Here is a 23,027-nt window from a genome sequence, read left to right on the forward strand (position 1 = left end):
TGAGCAGGGCTAGAGACCAGTCTGAACACAATAACATAGAAAAGGTGTGTATGGTGGAGGAGGGAATTGCAACAAAATATAAGTTATAGTTATTTTAATCTCCTAAAAGTTTCTCTCTCAATACTTGAAATCCTCTTTTGCAAATTAAGGCCCTGCTGAAGATTCTGGATGTTATCACATACCAACTGGCACCCCACCTGCCCGTCCTATACTTTTCTGTGCCCCATTCATGTTTTAAATTTGCATTGCAAACTATGAAAAAGTAAAGCTTCCGCAGAAAGCAATTTCCTGGGCCAGCAGCTCTTGGACTAATACTCCCTTTGCAGTTACCAGGGATTCTGCATGCACGTACTCCCTTCCCTCCTCCCGCCAGCCCTCCCCCTCCCCCCACTCCTCCCTCCCTTGCCAGCACCTTCTGCCTGAGCCAAGCCTATCTGACAGGTCACCACGGACAGTGTCACAAACTACCCCCTATGAAAATGCCCTGGACAGAAAAAGGAGCAAGAACCAGCTGGGAAAGAGGGGAAGGATTTGGGGTAGTCAGCTTAACAGAGCCCCCAGAGGCACAGCGGTTTGTCTGTAGTACAAGGCTCATAACTTATACAAAACAGGAAATAAAACCCCTGCCCCCAAAAGTTCACAATCTGAAACTTCAAAAAAATTTCGCCACCAGGGAAGTCTCTCACAGAATCTTTACAGGCAGTTTTCCATACCAATGGTGTCAACATCTGTCACCGCTAGTGGTATACAGGGATGTCTATTGTCTTCCCTGATGGTGTGAGGAAAATGTTCCAGTTCTTGGATCTCAGGCTGCTAACCCCCCAAAAGGAGCTACTACAATAATGAAACTCACGACACTCATGGATGCAGGGTAACTGTCATGGACAGGAGAATTCCCGTTCTTGGGTCTTAAGGCCATGACCAAGCTGAGCCACATGTGACTGTCCTGAACTCAGAAAGGGGAAGAAATACAGCTGACTCTGTGGACTGCCACCTGGAGGCCCCAGGGACCAGGACTCTGGTAGATGGAAAGGTGGTGGGGAGGAGAAGACACCATTTCAAAAAATCTCGTTTGAAATGGAAAGGAAAACAAGAACTTAAGTCTTGACTCCAAACTGATGTACTGAAATCTGCCCCAAATGGCCTGAGAGCCACCTAATGACAGGAGGATGGGGTGATCCTTCCACCTCTGACATGACCCCCCAATATACAAAAACACATTATGCTACTAATCCAGCCACACACTGCCTTTTTCACTTGGGCCCAGTACAAAGCCCTCTCCAGCCCCCAGTCTACTTACAAGAGTGAGCTCCATTGGCTCAAAAAGCTAAAAGCACAGATATTTCATGAAGATCCCTCTTTTGACTGATCTGAGTGCTGCAGCTAACAGGTGGGGAAATCTTAAACATACGAGTGTTATCATGACAAGACCACTGGAACGGATCAGTGCCATAAGTCAGACAGGGCTAGAAGTTTCCGCCCCACCATCAGGTTCCTCTTTAGCCTTGACAGATCAAACTCAAGCCGAAGCAGGCTACAGAGATCAGTTCAGTCTCCGAGCCAAAGGTCTTCACAGTGAGGGACCAAAGCTGCCCGGACTGGGCCTCTGCCGGCCCGTGTCCCAGATTAATCACCACCAGGAGGGGCTTGGACACCAGGCTGCAATCTGAGCCCAGCAGCACCTGCACAGGGGTCACCCCGGCACCTCCCTCACTCCCTCGGGCAAGACTCCAGGGCATGAGGGTGTCCACCTGTTGACTACGCTACTTGGAACAGGCAGGCCAGACGCTTAGCCATCTTCAATCCCGCAGATAAGTCACAGGCGGTTTGAGTTAGCGCAGAAGGTGGAAAGACATGGTGACTCAAGGAGTGAAGCCAGGGCTCCATGAGAAGGAAAATTCTCAGCCTCTGAACAGGAAGAAAGAGAGAAAGCCCTCAATGCCCCTCTCACCACTGTCTAGAGAGAAAATCTAGCTCAAGACCAGCAGTGAGTGAACTAAGCCCTCAGAGGTTATGAACTAATGAGATGCTCCGTGAGTGTTTGGGACACATTCTCGTCAGCCGCAGATCCACTGGATGCTGACAGGAAGGAGGGAGACCAGAGCAGGGATTTCTTTTCAAAACACCCCCAAATGCTACCAATACGCCTGTGTGAAGGAAACTTAGACATAAATTCACTCTGTGAGGGTGCAGGAGAGCTTCCTCTGAATGCCAAGACCTTGGAGAACAGTTTCCTCAAATGATCTACATCAGTAAGCTATTTCACACACCTGTACACATAGAGCTAGTGACTATGTACGGTGCATTACACATGTCTGTCCATGCTAGAATGCACTCTTTAGGACCAATGGGCCCTATTATAAATTCTTCTCAGATGGCAATTTCTTTTATATTGTTGCTTCTCTAAGTCTACTAGAGCAGGAGAAAGTATTCTTGAGACCAAAAAAATCAAAAGGAGGAAGATAAGCATGAAGATCTGTATCTTAGAACGCTCTGTCCCAGGCACTAACCTGTGATATAAGGAGAAACCACTCGGATGGATGCACCCTTTTCCACCTGCCTCATGCCCCAGGGAAGGAAGGGTGGGAGGGGTCTGAGTCAGATTGAAGTGTGTGTCCCTTGAAAGAGCAGAGAAAAGCACAGGTCGGATAAGAGGAGAAAGAGCTCCTACACAGCGCCTTCATTTGAGGAAGAACACCCACATCCTGACTGTTACACCTTGTACCTCCAGAGCTCCATCTCCAGGAATTCCCTTTGAACTCCCGGCTGCAACCCAGAGTTAGGATAGAGCAGTGGCTACAATTACACACTTGCTTGTTGGGGGGGTGGGGGGATGCTGTATGTGACAGGCCATGAAAGGTCCCTGCCTATAAAACAGACTGGAAAACAAACCCTTAATTTAAATGTTAATGAAAGTGCTGTGGAGACATCAGAGGCTTCCCGGCTGCTCAGAGAACAGCTACACCAGCCACAGAATTTATGGCTCCCCTTCACCCTCCTGCCTCCCTCTCTGCCTCATCACCCACTGAAGTTAAAAAAAAAAAAAAAAACAACTAATTTTAACATTAACTCCATGCTTCCACCTTGGGATGTGATTGCTAAATTATCTGTTGGCAGAACACTGATCAAAGGTGGAAAAACACAGGCACATTGCACACACAACCCAGAAAAGTCAGCTGCAGCTAAGGCAGGAAAATTACCTTCTCTCCTCCTGATGTGGGAAGGGTAGAAGAAATAGCGGTGCAGGTAGGGACTGGAGCTGGGAGGTGCAGGCAGCAGGAAGAGGAGGAAGACCCTGATCCCTCCCATGTGTCTGCTCCCCATCTGAGAACTTGGCATACCATATCTGCTAAGTTTCGCCTGTCTCTCCATCAGACTATGCTGTCTAGTTCACTGTTGTTTCCCCAAGGTGTAGCACACTGTAATGCTTAAGAAGTATCTGGAGAGAGAAAGAGAGATAGGGATGCAAGGAGAGATACAGAAACAGAGACAGAGTGGAGAAAGAAAGAATTTAAACAGAGGTTGAGGGATGGAAATGTATCCCTGTAGCAGGGGCACGGTCTTGAGGCACGGACTCTATGTCCACAGCATCCCGCCTTCCGCAGCAGCACTCTCTGCTTCTAGTTGTAGTGCTTTATTTAAGTCAGTTCTTCCCAACTAGCCAACCGTCCTGGCCAGGGAAGGAGTCGCTCCCACAGATGGGGTCTGGGCCAGCCAGAGCTGGTTGGGTTGCAGGTCTCAGGCCAGCAGCCCAGTACGTGAGCTTCCCTGTGCCCAACATGCCCTGGGTAGTGGCAGAAATCCAGGGTCTTGAGGAAGTGTAACCCACCCCTGTTGCATTTCGTCCTTGCTACTGGTGGATGTGTCGGCTGGAGAGGCTTGGCTTAGCACCAGCAATGAACTCTAGGGTGGCGGGCGCTGCCCTGAGATTCAGCAGAACCAGACTCTGATTCAGTTATATCTCTACACTGACCTCTTTCCAATCTTAGGTCATTTTAGGCTGGACCAGTGGGCCCACCTAGCATCACGCAGAGCTTCCTTCTTTCTCCAGGCATCATGCAGCCCCTTCCAGCCATGCCAGCCTCTGGTCCTTCCATGCTGTCTTTGTACCTCAGACTCTCTTATCTAGGGCCACCACACGCAGGAGACTCCCTCTAGTGTGGTCTTCAGCCTGGCAACAGGGGACACTGAGCCACTCCTCGCCTAGAGAAGGTGTCCTTTCCCTAGACAAGCCCCTGACCCTGGGAAGGGAGAAGAGACAGATCTTGACAGCTGTGGGCCAAATCATCAGGATGAGCAGCTACAATGTGAAGCATGACAAAGTCATCCATCAGAGTCTTTCCTCAGGTTATCAAGGTTAGGGATCCCCTTCAGGAACCAGCTCTTTATCACCAACTAGAAAAAGCAAAACTCAGAGGCACAACATTTACTTTTGATTTGTCTTCCCCTAAAAGCACTGAGTGAGTTAGGAAGCCCAGGGCCAAAGAGTTGCTGAACCACTGGGAACCAAAAGAATCTAAACTAAAAGTTGGCTGCCTCCTTTTTTCCAATCTTTCAAACCTGTCAGAGAAAACTCCAGATACAATTACCTTTCACTAAAGAAGGGCGTATTTCAAAAGGCTGGTGAATGTGTCTGCCACACACACAACACACAGTAAACCCTGTAGACACTGGGAACAAACGCCCACTCTCCCCAGAAATCCACCCCCTTACCAAACAGTACACAGTGATGGCTTTCCTTCCAGACTCTCCCTCACCTCCGGGAGAAATGAAGCAAGAAGGGGCAGCTCCTCCATCAAAACCCCCCAGAGGCCACAACTCACTTTACAAATTTGAATCGGTACATTACAGGCAGACTTGGACTAATCCCCCCCCAAAATAAACAGGCCACCACAGTGAGCAAAATTACACTAAATTATATTGTATATTTAATAACACAGCTAAGAAAAGTTTCCACACCTATACCACTCATATGTTTCCCTAATGACAGAAACAAGAGAGAAGGGATTAAAACCCAAGGCTCCTGGGAAGCCTTCCTGACCACACTCACTCACGTGATAGCAAGTGTTGCTCGGAGATGGGGAAAGGATTCTTCTGGGCACCTCCTTCTTTTTGGAGGGCAATAAATATGGTGTCTGCAGAGGAAGGAGGCGCTGTGGGCTTCTCTCTCTTCCCCTCCAAGGCAAACAGGGCAATGGGGCTCCAGACTCATTTCAACATCAAGGCACCCCCCAGCCAGCTTGGAAGGGCCCTGCAAACCGAAGATCTATGTGCACTGGCGCTCCTGGGACGGTGTAAGCATTCACAGCTACACGAGTGAGCCCAGGCCTTGATTACATACTGCCTTCCTCCCCTCCCCCTCGCTATCTCAACTCTGGCCTCCAGAAAGAGAATGTTCCCAGATCCCCACAGAGGCTTTCAAGGGCCACAGCTACTGTCCAAGATTCTGGTGGATGAAGGCATTGCAGTGACGTAAAGGCCTGCCTCGTGGCCCTCCCTCTGCACCACAGCACGTGGCAATAAGCTGGAGACCTGAGCCTCTTCTGCCCCGTCCCACATGTGCCCTTCTCTGAGCCTCAATTTCTCCTTCTGCCAGGAGGGGAATGACCCTCTCCCTTCCTCAACCAGAGACAGACTAGTTTCAGGCACTCAGTATCATCTGGCAACCACTACAGTTGTGCCCCCATCTTTCCCCCACCACTGAATCAGATCCTCAGGAGAGCTACCCCACAGCAAGTGTTCAGTCAATACACAGGGAGCACAGAGGAAAGGGAGTGAGAAAAAAAGAGATGGAAAATAGAAGGGATGAAATCGAGTCTTTAACAGTTCATTTCCTTACTCTGAGTATTTACTAACTTTATTCAGCTAGAAATAATCTTTTAATGGCAATACAATGTACTGCATGTTTTAAAAATTCTGCTTTTCTGTGATACTTATGGAAAAGTGCTCAGAACTCTATGTGACCTCAGGAGATCGTATCCTGAGACCAGTTAGGACCCATAATCACACCCAGACGTGTGCCCTTCCACCTCCAGCATCTCAATTCAGTTCCATCTCAACCAGTCCTTTCACTCACCAAACAGCTCCCAGTTGGGCCTCCTCTACAGGAGGAAGGCTGCATCTATAAGTCATAAATCCTAAAAGCAGAGTTATTAGTGTTGGGGCCAGAAGATGGGTTGGAGGGCACATAGGAGTTAGAGGGAAAGGTCCTTGCCTGCCACCTTCCCATGGAGCCTACTGGTTTTCCTTCCGTTTTCTGAGTACCTAAACATGGCTCTAAGCACATGACTGGTATTAAATATTATCCTCCAAGAGTGTTTACAAACCAAGAACTCAAGGTCAAGAAAGGAAGAAGAGGTGACATTTGGACACAGGACAGAATACCTGCTTTCTCCCAGTCACGAACACCTCAAGTTAAGCCTAGGGCTTGAGGTTTCATGTTTCATGCTACAAGTTTCTAAGTACACACATGTGAAAAGAAGGCAGATAAGTCCCAGCATCAAAGATAAATACGATGAATAGCTCTGACAAATTATTTTAAATAGAAGAAAGAGACTGAGATGTGCCAGGTCTCCCAACTGTCCAGGCTCCTTGGAGGACAGCTGCTGGCCACCCACTCTCGTGTTTTTCACAAGGGGTTCACGGCCACATCACATTAGTGACACTGACGACCACACTCAACAAGAAAGGTGGCAGGGAAGGGAACAGAGGCAGCCACGGAGGGCAGGAAAACCACAGGGGAAAAGGAAAGGAAAGAGATTCCTGCTGAGTCCCCACCTCAAGAAGAATGCAAAGGAGCAGTGTAACTCCATGAGGGACAGGAGAAGCCCCAGGGAAGGGTGGAGACGTGAGAGCAGCTAAAGCAGCTAAACAAATGCTTTACCAGCTGGGAGAGATTCTGGCTGACACAAGATTCTAGCCCTTTTAGTTTTGTAGTGTATTTTCATATTCATTATTTCAGATCATCTTCACAATGACCTAGTAAGGACTATGAAAGAAATGGTATTCATATTTAACAGACGAGGAAACCACGGCTCCGAGGACTTACCCGAGGCCACCCTCCTGGTTGGTGGCAAAGCAGAACTCCAGTTTCCCAGAACAGACCCTACAGCTAGGAGGCAGTGTCTTCCAAGATTGGGAAAATGGTTCAGTTTACTGAAAGGTTCAAATTCATTGACACAGTGAGAAGAAATGGATCTAATAAGATGAAAAGATTCCTATCCCAATATATTTTGGGGTAAGAGAAAAAGAAGCAGAGAGAACACCAACATATACTCTGGTCATTTAGTGTAATGACAGAATCCCAAATACAAACTACTTTTTTAAAACAGTCCCAGACACCATTTGTGGACTTGGGGTAAAGGTCATCTCAAATAACTGTGGGTCATGGAGCTAAACAGCCAGCCAACAGTGAGTGAAAGAGTCATCCCAGGGGCAAGAAAGTACACCAAGAAGACATTTAAGGAGAATGTTAAGAAAACATGAGACCTAGGTTTTCACCAAAGTTGGGGCATATCAAGGACTTAGCAGAGGGTCTGGCATAGAACATATGACTAATAAATGTTAGCTGCTGGTAACAGTAGTAGTTATAGAGCAGTGCTAGTAATATTAGGAAGCTAGGTCCTTCCTCAAAGCCAGCTTCCAAGTTGTGGCCAAAAAAGCCCCAAAGTCAGTTTATTGTGATCTAAACTGCTTCTCAGTGACGAAGGCAGACACTGTCCTCAACCTTTTATTGACATCATCTTCAACAGCTGCCACGCTCTATTCTGTTAACAGGTAGCCTAACACATTCCAGAGGAGGTGGCTAGAGTAGAGGAATATGAAGATGGGGATGCTGGGAGAGCCTGTATGTGTCTTTAGCCTAATTCCATGTGCAGGAAGCACATGGACCATCTCCAGCCTTAAGAGCATCCCTCCACCACCGACCTCACCCCAGGCCACCCCAGTCTCCTGAAGCCAGCGGGAGTCCTCAGGTAACCACCAAGATGAAGTCACCAGCCTACCTGTCACCTCCCACCCTTACACATATCCAGCCCACAGACACCCAGGCTTGGCTAACTGGCTTTAAAGGGGGCAGCATTAGGAAGAAACTGAGGAGGGGCCAGAGCTCAATGGCTCCATTTTCCACCCTCTGCTCCCACACACTTAGGCCTCTCTACTCCCTGCTGGTCTTTCCTTCCCTTTTTCCTAGGATTGCTAGAATGATTTGTTCTGAACAGCGACAGGTTTATAGGTTAGCCGACACCTCCGCTCTGTGGAATTTTAATTAACTTCTCCCATCGTCAATATGCTAAGGAACGGGGTCTCCATTCTCTGAGGTCAGCAATGTGTTTCAGGTCCTGCTATATCAGCCGTCAAATTGAAGAATTAATGACGTGGCTAATCGGCTCTAATTCTTTAGGAGGAAAAAAATTTGAAAGAAAGTTGTGGAAGGGGCAGGAGGAGGGGTGCAGGCTCCTTGGGGTGAGGAGAAAAAGGCTGAAGGGGGCTGCAAGAGGGGGGATCAACTCTCTCATAAAACAAGTGACTGACTTAAACCCGATGTTGGAGGGTACCAGCCCTACAGCTTTCCCATTGATCATTTGGTGGGGAGTGAGGGGTGAAGGAAGTGGGAGAAGACACTAAACACCCTGACAGAGCAGGTGCAGAGAGGGTGTCTATGTACTCTGCTGGTGGGGAGAGAGGCCCTGCCTCGGTTCAAGAGAGCCTAGAAAGCAGAATTCAGGATGCAAGGCTCATTCAATCACAGGCAAAACTAGAGAAACACCAGTCAGACCAAAGGGTAGGGTAAAGCCGTCATCAAAATTGGCACTTCTGCTATAATTGTCAACAAATCTACTCCACATACACGACTTTGCACGAGGGCCCAACTGGACATGGGCCCCAAGCCTCTCCTGATGACGCCCACCTGACCTCATAAAATAAAAGCATTATTACATGGGATAAAACCATACACCAAAACATCTCCCTTACCTGTGCAATGGGCTGATAGCAATGGACCAGACTCGGTCTTCAGTCTGGATGGTGTGTAAGCACTGCCCCAGCCGGCCTGAGGCCAAAGGCCATACCTGGAAACAGGAGAGGAGATGCTCTCGTTGGCGTTGCCTGGGATCGGGATGAGGGTTGGAAAATGCACCAGGTGGAGTCACTGTTCCTAGGGTGGGTGGGGAAATGGAGAATCCTTTCTATCCTGTACACACAGAGCTCAGGGTAGCAGCAGAGGGACCTCTCCAGCTTCTGCCTTGCCTACCGCCCAAACAGACGCTGGCTCCCAGTCCTAACCACCCTTTCACGTCCACCTGAGAGCCCTTACGCAGCAGCCAATTGTATACCAGGGAATCAGGAGTTCCACGTTCCTCAGCTGAGACCTGACTGAGACGCGTGAGCAGGTGAGGCTTGCCTCTCTTAGTAACCTCCCCGTGTTTGTGGATTTTCCTTTTCCTGTCTCTAACCAAGATTTTACTTTGGGGAGGTAGGGAGAGGGAGGAAGATCAAGGCCCAGTATGAGTGGACAGAGATAGAATTAGATTAGAATTAGAGAGAGAGGAGTAAAAAGAAAGATCCAAGGGAAGGAAAAATGGAAGAAGAGGACTTCAAAGTGGGAAGGTGGTGTGTTGTTGTTTGTTTGTTGATAATGCCCAGAATCCAGTGCTATTCATGTCAGCAGGGAATTTAGCACCTAGTGTCACCAAAAGTAACAGAAAAGCTTAACTCTTTTAAGCTTCCATATCTCCTACTGGTTAAAAATATTGCTTGGAGCACATTATCTGGTCCCTATCAGTCAGGAATGTACATTAGCAGCCACTCTGGGCTTAACTCTAATCAACACTCACAGAGCCCTCTCAGCGGTCAGTGCATTTAGAAATCTCCCATTAAGCACAAGGCCCCCTCACCTCACCCTACCCCAGATGACACACACAGGGGACTAAGCCTCTAACCAAACAGAGAGGAAACCTCAAATGTACAGGGCTGTCCCCAGACAGCAGCCAAGGAGGGATCCCGAGGAGGCCAGATGGATCAGTGACCTCTCAAGGTCCCTGCAGTGCTATAAGGGGAACACAAAAAAGTCAGACAGGACCTTAGATGGAAGAACTTTCAGGAAACATTCCTTGAGTTTAAGGGGTAGGTGATGGAGTGGGGGTGGTCCTGACTGCTTAGGATCACATGATACCTCTTCTCTATAAAAGGAGAAAGTGTTTCTTAGATTTTGTGTGTCTATGATAGGGGGAGAAGGGTGTGAGTTACTTTTCCCAACATCGGGAAAAGAAAATAAATTTAACAAGAAGATCTGAATAAGGAAGGGCAGAAAACAAAGGTAAACACCACAACTTTCCTGGAATGCCAGGATTCTGGCTCATTCTTCTGGATTAGGTCACTTTGGTAGTAACTAGATGCATCTAATGTCCTCTTTCAGACAGCCTTGGCTTGGAAGAGAAGTTTTTCTTTTCCCTGATGCAAACTACCTAGGAGGCAGGTTCTTGTTTGGTGTGGGTGACTAGAGACTCTGATTACAAAATCTCTGGGGGCAGCCCTAGGCCTGAATTCACTAGTGTCCTCCACTGAACAGGCTGGTGGATCCCCAGACTGAAAACCACAGAACAAGGTTCCTGGTCTCCAGGGGTGGCTCTGGAAGCATGCTGCCAATTTCCCAAGCACGATCTGGGGAAAGTGGCCCTCCTGACCCGCACCAGTAGTAGCACACCATCCACCAAAACATGAGTATGCTGATCACATCTTAACCCTCAGTGATCAAATTCAAAACAGACCCAACCCTGGAGAAGATATAACTCAGTGGGAGTGGGCATTTACACAGTCCTTATAAAAAGCAGTTGGCGGGCTTCCCTGGTGGCACAGTGGTTGAGAGTCCACCTGCCGATGCTGGGGACACAGGTTCGTGCCCCGGTCCGGGAGGATCCCACATGCCGCGGAGCAGCGGGGCCCGTGAGCCATGGCCGCTGGGCCTGTGCGTCTGGAGCCTGTGCTCTGCAACTGGAGAGGCCACAGCAGTGAGAGGCCCGCGTACCACACACACACACACACACACACACACGCACGCACGCACGCACGCACGCACGCACGCAGTTGGCAATATGTATCAAGATCCTTAAAATAACCAAAGCCTTCAACTCAGTAATTCTATTGCTGAGACTCTATCCTAAGAAAATAATCCTAAAACGAAGAAAAACCTAAATGATAAAAATATTCCCTGCAGCCTGCAATAGCAGAAAGAGCATACATGGGCTTTAGGATTAGACAAATCTGGGTTGGAACCCTAGTTGCTACTTATTTATCTCTGATGTTAGGGATATTTTATAACTTGTTAGCCTCAGTTTCCTCATGTATAAAATGGGAAATAATGCCTATCTTTTAGGGTTGCAGTGTGGAAAAATGAAGATAAGTGTAAAGCACCCAGCACAGAAGCACAGTATTTGGCAGACATTAGGCATCAATAATGGTGGTCCTTATTACTACAGGAAAGAAATAGATACAAACATCCACCAATAGGAAAAATAGTAACTAAATTATGGTGAGTCCATTGTGAAGCCATTAAAGATGACACAAGTAATTTGCAATAAAAATGGAAAACCTTATAAAATAAAGTAGACACAGCAGGGTACATTGGGTATATAAGATATATTATGAATGCGAATCAAAACTACAATGAGATATCACCTCACACAGGTCAGAATGACCATCATCAAAAATATCTACAAACAATAAATGCTGGAAGGGGTGTGGAGAAAAGGGAACCCTCCTACACTGTTGGTGGGAATGTAAATTGGTACAGCCACTATGCAGAACAGTATGGAGGTTCCTTAGAAAACTAAAAATGGAACTACCATATGATCCAGCAATCCCACTCCTGGGGCATATATCCAGAGAAAACCATAATTCTAAAACATACATGTACCCCAATGTTCATTGTGGCACTATTTACAACAGTCAGGATATGGAAGCAACCTAAATATCCGTTCACGGAGGAATTGATAAAGATGTGGTACATATATACAATGGAATATCACTCAGCCATAAAAAAGAACAAAATAATGCCACTTGCAGCAACATGGATAGACCTAGAGATTGTCATACTGAGTGAAGTAAGTCAGACAGAGAAAGACAAATATCATATGATATTTCTTGTATGTGGAATCTAAAAAAATGGTACAAATGAACCTCTTTACAAAACAGAAATAGAGTCACAGATATAGAAAACAAACTTATGGTTACCAAGGGGGAAGGCAGGAGAGGGATAAATTAAGAGATTAAGATTGACATATACACACTACTATATATAAAATAAATAACTAATAAGAACCTACTGTAGAGCACAGGGAACTCTACTCAATACTCTGTAATGACCTATATGGGAACAGAATCTAAAACAGAGTGGATGTATGTATATGTATAACTGATTCACTTTGCTGTACAGCAGGAACTAACACAACATTGTAAATCAACTATACTCCAATAAAAATTCATTTAAAAAATAGATATATTATGACCATAATTATGTGGGGAAAAATTACCCTAAAGGATAGAATGAGAAAATGAATAAATGTAAATAAAGTGCTTATTAGCACAGTGCCTGGTTACATTCTATGTTATTATAAAACAAAAAAAGCAAACCTATGCACTGAAAAACACCTAAAAGAAAAAAAAAACAGTTCAAATGTTCCCTCCTTCATAAAATCTCCCCTTCCAAGTCAAATGTGATCTCTCCACCCTCCAAACTTTCTGGCCCTTTTCCTAGAGCCTTAAACTTCATAGTCCTGACCACTTCCAACCAGCTTCATAGCTTCATAGCTAGTGCATGCAGTCTCAACTCCCCTTAAGGAAAGGCTGTATCTTCTTCCCCTTTGAAGCCTCACATACAGTAAGCACTTATCAGAATGAAAGAAAGAATAAAGAAAATGGAAAAAAATGAAGGAATGATCAGACCTGGCCCAGGCCCAGCAAGAATGTAAGCTACCATCCTATCACATCTCAGGATGGGGCCAGCCTCACCAAAGCCCAGAGGGGCAATCCAAGCTAAGTCACAGTAAATCTGAAACTAGGATTGGAGGCAGGGGAAGGAAGCTCTCTGGGCAGTCCCTAGCTCAGAAGTTTTGCAAAGAAAATGTTTTGTTTCCCTTCACCCCAATAAATCTCTTCCCTAAAACATAGTCCATTTTGGGGAACTCCTAAAAAACAGGCTATAGATGTTTACAGACAAACATGACTAAGTTCTTATGTAGGTTCAGGTATTAGAAACCTGTACAAGCAGCTGGAGAATTACAGATGCCACCAAAAAGAAATGGAAAGTCAGTTATAAAAGACTAAACGTGGGTAATGTGAAAATGGTCCAGGAAGATGAAGACGGCTAAATGCAAAGACAACAATAGAAGGAGGGAACCGAAGCAGCATCCAGAAAGCCAAAAAGATGAGCTGGCCTGGAGGTCACTGGGAAATCGCAAAACAGCTGACTAGCTTCCTGGAGTTGAAGAACCAGGGGGGAGAATTCTATCACTGACTAAAAAGAAATCCTCAAAAGGAATAGGATCTACTGCAGTGACAATTTTAGAATTAGAAAGTACCGATTTTAATGCTTCAAAACTCTAAACCAGTAAATAATTATACTTAAAACATGAAACTAACCCAATATCCTAAATAAAATTGCTGTCAATCTTCAACTGTAAGCAGTCTATAGCCCTGAATTGCTACCTGTGGTCATAAAGCTTAGCTGTACACTGCTCTGGGTGTCATACCACAGAGAAATGGATAGAAGAGATGTCACTGAAGGCTTCACGGGGAAGCTTGAAGCTGTGACAAGAAAATGCTAGAATGAGATGAGAATATCTAGGTCCCACATGCACAAAAGGTTTCTGCGCAAATTGACTTCTGAGCAGTATAGCAAGTTAAGGTTGGTCTCTTTACAAGGAATGGTACAGAGACAATGACCAATCAGAAACCTGAAGTAAGTATGGGGTGGGGGATTCGGAAGCAAGAGATAGGAAATTCAGTTTCCATGTTGGTTCAAAAGAGTTTCTGGGGTGAGATGAATTGGGAGATTGGGATTGACATATATACACTACTATGTGTAAAACAGATAACTAATGAGAACCTACTATATAGCACAGGGAACTCTACTCAATGCTCTGTGGTGACCTAAATAGGTAGGAAATCTAAAAAAGAGGGGATATGTGTATACGTATAGCTGATTCACTTTGCTGTATAGCAGAAACTTAACGCAATATTGTAAAGCAACTATACTCCAATAAAGATTAATTAAAAAGAAGAAACCTTGATTTTAGACTTCTGGCCTCCAGAATTGGGAGGTAATAAATTTCTGTTGTTTTAAATTAAAAAAAAAAGAAGAAGAAGAAGGTTTTCTGAATTTTTCTCAGGCTCCCTGTGCTGATGCACACGTCTCTCTGACAAAATACAAAGTGTAAGGAAAAAATTAGCAAAGGGAGGAGAAACTTCCATAAATACAAAGGAACGTATTTAGTCCTTCTTTTTACATAAATTAGCAACATTTTCACATGAAGGTGTAATCACTAGAGGGAACATGGAGCCAGAGAAGTTAGTAAAGATTGCAACTTCTCTCTCCTGAGTCCCCTCTCTATGTGTCCTAGAGTCCCATTTGCTGACATGGTCAAGCATTTTGCTCCTATCAGCACTGTGGAATCTCCAGATGCTGGGAAACACACAAGCAAGAACCTATCGAGCTTCCTGCACCATCAGCTGAATTATCAGCAAAGTTCCCACAGCAGTCTCAAAGGATCAGGCATGTGTGGGTCCTGGCAAGGGCTACTGGACACAGGGATGGAGAAAGTTCTTCTCTGCCTCATGGGTGAAAGCCTATTTGACCCAGACGTGGAGGAGCTGAGTCCATAAAGCAGGGGTTACACTACTTTATCAGTCTCATTCTGTTGGGCCTTGGCAGATGTCTGACTTTAGACCAGGCAACTTGGCAATGACACAACAAACAATGCCCTCCTCTAGTCGTCCTTCCACTGCTTACTGACCACATCACTCTCCAGAGAAGCAGTAAAAACACATTTTAATTATCAGCCCGATTGCTTATAAACAAGGTGGTAAAAAATTAACCTTCTCAAACAGAGAGTGAGCAAAAGGAGGGAGATTTTAAAATATTGGGGTTAGAACTCAACCCACAAACTTGAGAAAACTCAGCTCAGGGAGGAAAAGCTGGCCAGGCCTCTGTTTTTGAGTTCACGCCACATTTCAAGTGAGTGGCAAGCTTCCCAGCCACTGTCCACTCCTTTCCCAGGCCAGCTGGCAGGGACATAGCCTGGCATGGCAAGCTGCATGCCAGAGGCACATAAGTGAGTTCTTTATTGTGTCGTTTCCCCCACTGCCCCAACTCAGTACCCTCAGCCAATCCTGAGACTCAAGGTCCTATCCACCCTCTCCCACCCCACTCCCTATAGACAGTAGGAAATAACAGTATGTAAGGGGGAGACCACCTCACCTTGGCCGTCCTGTCTCTGGAGCCACTCACAATGATGCCCCCTTTGCAATCCACACAGTTCACCTCCTGTTCATGGGCTGAGTACTTGACAGTGAAGGTGCTATGAATCTTATGAATGCCAATCTTCCCATCTCTACAAGAGAAATAAGAAGCCAACCCCCAAGAGCCAGTTATTCTCTCTGTAGGAAAAGAACAAGTCTACAGAAACAGCTGGAGTCTCCAATGACTTCCAAATTTGCTAAGCTTTAGACAATTCAGCCCAATAAGGTGCTGAGTTTCTAGATACCTTTACTTCTTCAGTATACTTGGGGCTGAACAGAGAGCTGAGAGACAAAACAAATTTCCCACTTGAGAGTATCAAAACCAGTTTCACTTTTCATTAAAGGCTCTTCCTGTTTTCCTTCTCCAGCTAACACTATGAAGTACCTGCTTTAAATGGAAAAAAAAATTACCCCTTCTTCTAGTCTCCCTACTCATCCCTTTGGAGTTGAGACAGAAAAGTCAGAGGCAGGCAGAAGGTCTCTGAAGAATACTGAGGAGGAGGAAGGAAGGAGAAGCCTGCAGCACTTACCCTCCTGCACTGATAATATGCGAGTTGGCCAGCACGAAGTGGCAAACGTCCTCATCATGCCCAGCAAAGACTCCCAGGGGCCTCCGGTTCAAGCTGGCACCATCTGGGCGGAACTGATAGGCCAGGATGAAATTAGCCTGGGATATGTACAGAGAATCACCCTCTAGCTGCATCCAGGGCATCTGACTGCAGAGATGGAAAACAAAATTTAAGGACCATCAAGATATAGCATGAAGGGACTTCCTTGGTGGGGCAGTGGTTAAGAATCTGCCTGCCAATGCAGGGGACACGGGTTCGAGCCCTGGTCTGGGAAGATCCCACGTGCCGCAGAGCCGCTAAGCCTGTGCGCCACAACTACTGAGCCTGCACTCTAGAGCCCACAAGCCACAACTACTGAGCCCGTGTACCACTACTACTGAAGCCCACACACCTAGAGCCCGTGCTCTGAAACAAGAGAAGCCACTGCAATGAGAAGCCCACGCACCACAACGAAGAGTAGCCCCCGCTCACCGCAACAAGAGAAAGCCCGCATGCAGCAAAGAAGCCAAAAATTAATTAATTAATTATTTTAAAAAAGAAGAAACCTCCTCAAAAAAAAAAAAAAAAAAGAAGATATAGCATGAGAATTCAACTTCAAACTCCGGAGAGGCTGACCAATCCCCAACTTAGCAATAACCTGCAAGGTTAAGTCTATACCTCACTCACCTCCTTCAAAACTACCTACCCTTAGGCTACCTTTAGAAAACTAGAGTGATTGAGCTTTGTGGTGACCTAATCTTCTTTGGACTTTCTAAAAGAAAGTCAGAATAAAAGACCAATTAAATATCACTTTTAAATGGAGAATGCTTGGGACTTCCCTGGCGGTCCAGTGGTTAGGACTCAGCGCTTTCACTGCCATGGCCCTGGGTTCAATCACTGGTCAGGGAACTATCCTGCAAGTTGACCGTGGTGCGGCCTAAATAAATAAATAAATAGAGAATGCTTAAGGCTTGAATTACTGGCTACCTATACTTCTTGTGGGTAGGCAGAGCAACGAAAATGCAATGATTGAGGGGTGGGGAAGGGCAAAAAGAAACCTTCCACCCAGATGAAGTAATTTTTTCATTCTGTGTCCTCACTGATCTGAAGTTTAAGTGATAAGTTTCAAGGTTCCAGGACCTCCATACACACCTCTTTCCCAATAGATCAGTTAGGGTGTGATAGAGAAAGGAAAAGAGTGAACCCAGGGAAGCCCCATTCCCTTGTCCTACTAGAGCAAAAGGGCCTTTTTTTTTTTTTGGCTGTGTTGGGTCTTCGTTGCTGTGCACGGGCTTTCTCCAGTTGCAGTGAGTGGGGGCTACTCCTTGTTGCAGTGCACGGGCTTCTCATTGTCATGGCTTCTCTTGTTGCAGAGCACAGGCTCTAGGCACGCAGGCTTCAGTAGTTGTGGCACATGGGCTCAGTAGTTGTGGCTTGCGGGCTCTAGAGCTCAGGCTCAGTAGTTGTGGTGCAGCATGTGGGATCTTCCTGGGCCAGGGCTTGAACCCGTGTCCCCTGCATTGGCAGGCAGATTCCTAACCACTGCGCCACCAGCGAAGCCCAAAAGGGCCATTTTTAAGTGAAAGGAATAAAGCCATTTAGGAAAGGATGCTAATGTACTGATTAAATTCCTAGATCCTCACAGAGGATACCTACATTTCTGTATTAGAGGGTAAGTGTGGCAATGGAAAAACATAGCTCCAGAGCAGTCTATTACAGTTCAGAGACTACAGAGAAATAGTTGGCTCTCACAGGCAGCTGATAAAAGAAATACACAAATAGTTAAAGATTCCCTCTACAAACTGGCAGGAGGAAAAAAGGTTAGAAACCACAGGTCAGTCCCATGGCACAGAGTGAGACTTAAGAAGAAAGAGGACTCTGCCAGACACCATGCTCTCTGGTGGGGACTAAGCCCCTTGCACAAGGTACATCCCAGCAGCCTCTCCTACACCACATAGGGGTCCTAGAGCTACCAGGTCCCAAGCAAAGCATAGGGACAGATGATTCATCCCCATTTATAGAGACACCATCTCCCACTGCCAAGCCTGTCTGAGCAAACTGGGTTGTGTTTCTTCCCCAGACTCCTTAATACAAGTGTCATGGGAATGTGGAAAAGTTCTGCAAAGATGGACCATTAAGTGCAGCTTGGACTTTGTAGTAACTAGTTTCTGTACATGAGGTTTTTACAAGCGTGTGCAAATATTATATGGAACATTTGTAGAGTGTGTGCAGATGCCTGCACTCTCATTCATTATGCACATTCCTCTTCAACATCCCCTTGCACGAGTTTGTGGCACACTCAAGTGGGCAGCAAACAGAGGGGTTTGGAATTCATGTGTTTAGAGCCATCTGGTAAACAGCCATTTGCCCAGGACAAGAAACCAGGTTCATGTCAGGTGAACAGTGGAGAATCACGGGGCAGCCTGGTAACCACTTTGTGTATTTATTTGCCAAATTGCTTGAAACCAGCCCGAACAGACGTCAGGAACAAAACCTTGTTAGAGAAATAAACTCTTCTTTCTGGTAATAAAAGGCAAAAGTGGGAAGCAGAGGGTAAAGCCCTTTGTCATACAAATCCATCTTTCTCCCCTGTAGTTGCTTTACCATCATCACCACCACATAATTTGCAGTAACCCATGTCAGTGAAAGCAGCAGAAATTGTATACAAGCAAGAGAAAAAGGTCATCAGATGAAGAAGCCTGCCTGAACCTATCGGCACAGGTCCAGGTCCGCTGGAATGTGGAATCATGATGTTCCCTATCCATTCCAACCAATCAACAAAGAGCACTTTTTTGGTAGGGAGTCAAATAATAACTATGAAATAATTCAGCATCAATGAAGTATAAAATTTGTGGCATTAGCAGTGCCAAAGCCATTATCTAAATTTCCTGCCATTTTTTCCAAGCTCTACCTCCTGTAACATACATATCCAAACCTTCAGATCCTATTTTGCTTTTTAATAAAAGTAGGGGAGAGGGCTACAGGAAGCCAAGAGTGAAGGTGTAACTCTCTAGAGTAGAAAATTTTTTAAAAAAATTGTAAAACAAGATGAGCTGAAATATTGGCTTCATTTATTTCTTTTGATGAGGTGCATTAACAGAGGTTACCTCTGAGTGGTAGGATTATAGGTAAGTTTTATTTCCTTCTTTAAGCTCTTCTATGTTTTCAAATTTCTACAATAAACATTTATTATTTTTATAATCATAAAAATATGGAATCTGTTAAAATAAATTACATTTTTATAATCTTTTTTTAAATGTGAAAAAAAGTTGTCCCTCCGATGCCCCTTTTGTGGTATTTAAAGGATCACCAGTGCCCCATCACCCAAGACAGGCACATTTATACTCCAGCTAGGACTAGATTTTTCATTTCCCAGCATTCTTTAATGTCCCAGGTAGCTCTGAAAGAGTCAAGAGGCTACTTACCTGCATTTCCACTTCAGCAGAATCCCCTCTCGGCAGCGCCCCAACCTCCAGTTCTGAGATACCTTCACCCGTTCCTTCACTGGTACACTGGCCATCCTGTGTCCAGACAGAGCAGATAATCCAATCACTACAACTCATTACCAACCAGAGAAAATTCCCTGGGCTTTTTTTACAAGTCAGGACTCAGAACATCCAGAAAATATGTGAATATAAGTGAACGGGTTAGGAGACAAGTAAGAAATAACTCTTCTCCCTCCACACTAGGATAATCAAGAAAGCCAAGGAGAACAGCCTGTCCTTTAGAGTGTCCATAGTGATGCCAAAGCTATCTAACAGAGAAGGGATGACAAAGAGTACTGGGACCACTGGTTAGCCATGTGGAAAAAAAAAAAATCCCTACCTCACACCATACAGAAAAATTAATTCAAAATAGATCACAGATTTAAACATAAAATCTAAAACTATAAAGCTGTTAGAAGAAAAAATATAAAAATATCTCTGTGGCTCAGGAAGTAGACAACAGTGTAAGACACAGAAGGCAATAACATAAAAGAAAAATCCAATAAATTCGATTTTATCAAAATTAAAATTTTCTGCTCATCAAAATGAATACACAAGCCCCAAAATATGAAGAAATCCTCCCTGTATGTGTGTGTGTGTTTCAATAAGGAACTCTCCTACATCCTTGTGAGAGATGAACATGGTACAGCCTGGGAAAAGGTCTGGCAGTTTATTATAAATCCAAACATATACCTATTCTACGACCTAGCAATTACTCAAGAGAAATGAAAGCATATGTCCACAAAAGGCTTACTCAAGACTATTCATAGGAACTTTAGTCATAATAGCCAAAAGTTGTAAACAGCCCAGGCATCCATCAAAAGGAGAATGGATAAACACACTTCAGTGCATATTCATACAATGGAATACGACTCAGCAATAAAAAGGAAAGAATTATTGATACACACAATGATGTGGGCGAATCTCAAAAACATTCTGAATGAAAGAAACCTTACACAAAACAGTTCATATTGTATGATTCCATTTATGTGAAGTTTGATTAGAAGGATAACTAATGAATGGTGAAAAAATCAGAACAGTGTTGACCACCAGGGTGGAGATGGGAATTGACTGGGAAATAATATGTAGAAGCTTTCTGGGGTAACATTTTATATCTAAATCTTGAAGGAATTTGGGTCATGCAAGTGTGTATGCATTTGTCAAAAACGTATCAAATGATAAACTTAAAATTTGACCATTTCATTGTATATAAATTTTTCTTAAAAAAAAAGAACCATAAACCAATATACTCTAGTCAATGATATGCATGCACGCAAAACTGTTTAGAGGTGAAGTGTACTGATATCTGCAACTCACTTTAAATGCATGATAAGGCAAACATAGTAAAATGTTCACTGTAGAATCTAGGTGGCGGGTGTATGAGTGTTCATTATACAATTCATTCAACTTTTCTATATGTTTTAAATTTTTCATTCAAAAAATGTTGAAGGGGAAGTGTCAGTAGTACTTTCTGGATGAAGAAAGTTGGAGCAGTAAGAGATGAGGGAGCTCAGCAGCAACATGAATGGCATAGTTTTGGGGTGGGTTGGAGTGGTAGGGGGTAGGGAGAAGAGCTCAAGTCCCTTGTGAAAGTGCACATTTGGACGGAATTTTGAAACTGTGGGCAAGAATTTGAACATTCCATTTCAGGCCCCCATATCTCCCCTGTGTCTCCTTGACTTGCTCCACTGGACAATACAAGGTACACTGCTTGGGACACAGAGTAATAACTTGTCATGTCTACTGAGAAAAGGAGAGAAACAAACATTTCTTCCAGTATCTACTATATCTTCACCTTTACTACCCTTTACTAAAAGACAGCAAGCAAGTCCTGCTTTCAAGATTCTAAAAGATACAAAGTAAAATCTCAAAGTAAGGAAAGAAATCACTACTTAATTAGTGCTGTTGGGTTTGTATTACATGTTCCAGCTTTATTAGAAAGAAGGGAGGAAAGAAAAATATGCATGCCTAGAAAGAACACTAGAAGATTTCCAGACTCTAAAATGGTTAACTGTGGACAGGCAACTTTGGGTGTTTTAACTTTCTTCTTTGTGTTTTAATGTATTTCCCAATTTTTCTACAATGTAATATTTTGGTAAAGATAAAAATACTCATTAAAATAATAATAATGCTTTTGATAAAACTGGATAACAGAGCAAAAATTTTTCATTTCATATCACAATAGGTATAATAAATTCCCCCAAAATAAAAGAGTACATTTAAAATAGTTTTTTTAACTAAAAGGCTTTAAAGTATTTAAATTTTAAATACTGCATAGAAAAAGAGATTAAAAAAGAGATTAAAAAGGAAGCAACAGAACAGGGGAAAATTAACAATTAATGCTACGGGTTTTATCCCTAAAGTTTTATCCCTAAAACTTTTAGGGGACTGATAAAAATCTATCAGGATAACACTCTGTCATCCATATCAAATAGCAGATAAGAATAGTCACACAGGGGCTTCCCTGGTGGCGCAGGGGTTAAGAATCCACCTGCCAATGCAGGGGACACGGGTTTGAGCCCTGGCCCGGGAAGATTCCACATGCCGTGGAGCAACTAAGCACGTGCGCCACAACTAATGAGCCTGCGCTCTAGAGCCCGCAAGCCACAACTACTGAAGCCTGCACAGCTAGAGCCTGTGCTCCGCCACAAGAGAAGCCACCGCAATGAGAAGCCCGGGCACCACAATGAAGAGCCGCAACTAGAGAAAGCACGCGAGCAGCAACAAAGACCCAACTCAGCCAAAAATAAATAAATAAATTTATTTTAAAAAAAAAGAACAGTCACACAGAGTTCCCATGATAAACACTGGGGAAACATCCCGAAACAATAATAGTTTACAAACATGCACATTAAAACAATTAATATAAAGTATCACCTCACATCTATTAAGTGGAAGAACCACATACTAGCTTTGGTTTGATAAAAGGATTTGGGTTTGTTTATATATCGCTAGTAACACTCTGGTATAGCCTTTCGGAAAGGCATTCTGTCAAGAAAAGAAGTTAAATGATAGCTTCTGACTCAGCATTCCCAACACTATATCACAAAGAAATAATTCAAAAGAAAAATATTTTTTTACAAAGATATTTATAGTTGCAGCTGTATATTAGAGCTAAAATCTAGAAATAGCCCAAATATCTGTCTGTGGGGGAAAACGGTATACTAACACAATGGAACACATTGCTATTAGAAACGACAAATGTGAGCACTGCAAAACATTTTGGAAATTACTGTAACAAGTAGTGGTAATTTTAAAACAAAGTCAAATTTATAAAGGTAAAGGTGAGGCGATACTACATAAAATTATGTCTTCATAAATAGCTCAGAAGAGGTAAACAGATGGAGTTTAGGAAGTATTTTTTTAAATATGTATCACATAATTGCTGATACTTTGGTCTTTTCATTCACCTTTAACCTTTCAATTTACTTTCATTTAAATAACAGATTAAATGAAATTGTGAGAAAAGCACAGAATGCAG

The 23,027-nt window shown here is 44.2% G+C and overlaps 1 protein-coding gene across 1 annotated transcript in view; it reads right to left on the bottom strand.

Annotated features, from left to right (window-relative positions):
* The window catches only part of FBXW4 (F-box and WD repeat domain containing 4), an 80,468-nt gene that overhangs the window by 44,504 nt on the left and 12,937 nt on the right, over window positions 1–23,027 (bottom strand). Inside the window, exons 2-5 of the mRNA XM_060127046.1 lie at window positions 19,487–19,582; window positions 16,044–16,229; window positions 15,473–15,605; window positions 8,974–9,068 (exon numbers count right to left, since the gene is read on the bottom strand). Of these exons, the coding sequence (XP_059983029.1) occupies window positions 8,974–9,068; window positions 15,473–15,605; window positions 16,044–16,229; window positions 19,487–19,582 (510 nt within the window). The remainder of the gene's footprint in view (window positions 1–8,973; window positions 9,069–15,472; window positions 15,606–16,043; window positions 16,230–19,486; window positions 19,583–23,027) is intronic.

This window comes from Lagenorhynchus albirostris, chromosome 16 (genome assembly GCF_949774975.1).
Source record: "Lagenorhynchus albirostris chromosome 16, mLagAlb1.1, whole genome shotgun sequence".
NCBI lineage: Eukaryota > Metazoa > Chordata > Mammalia > Artiodactyla > Delphinidae > Lagenorhynchus > Lagenorhynchus albirostris.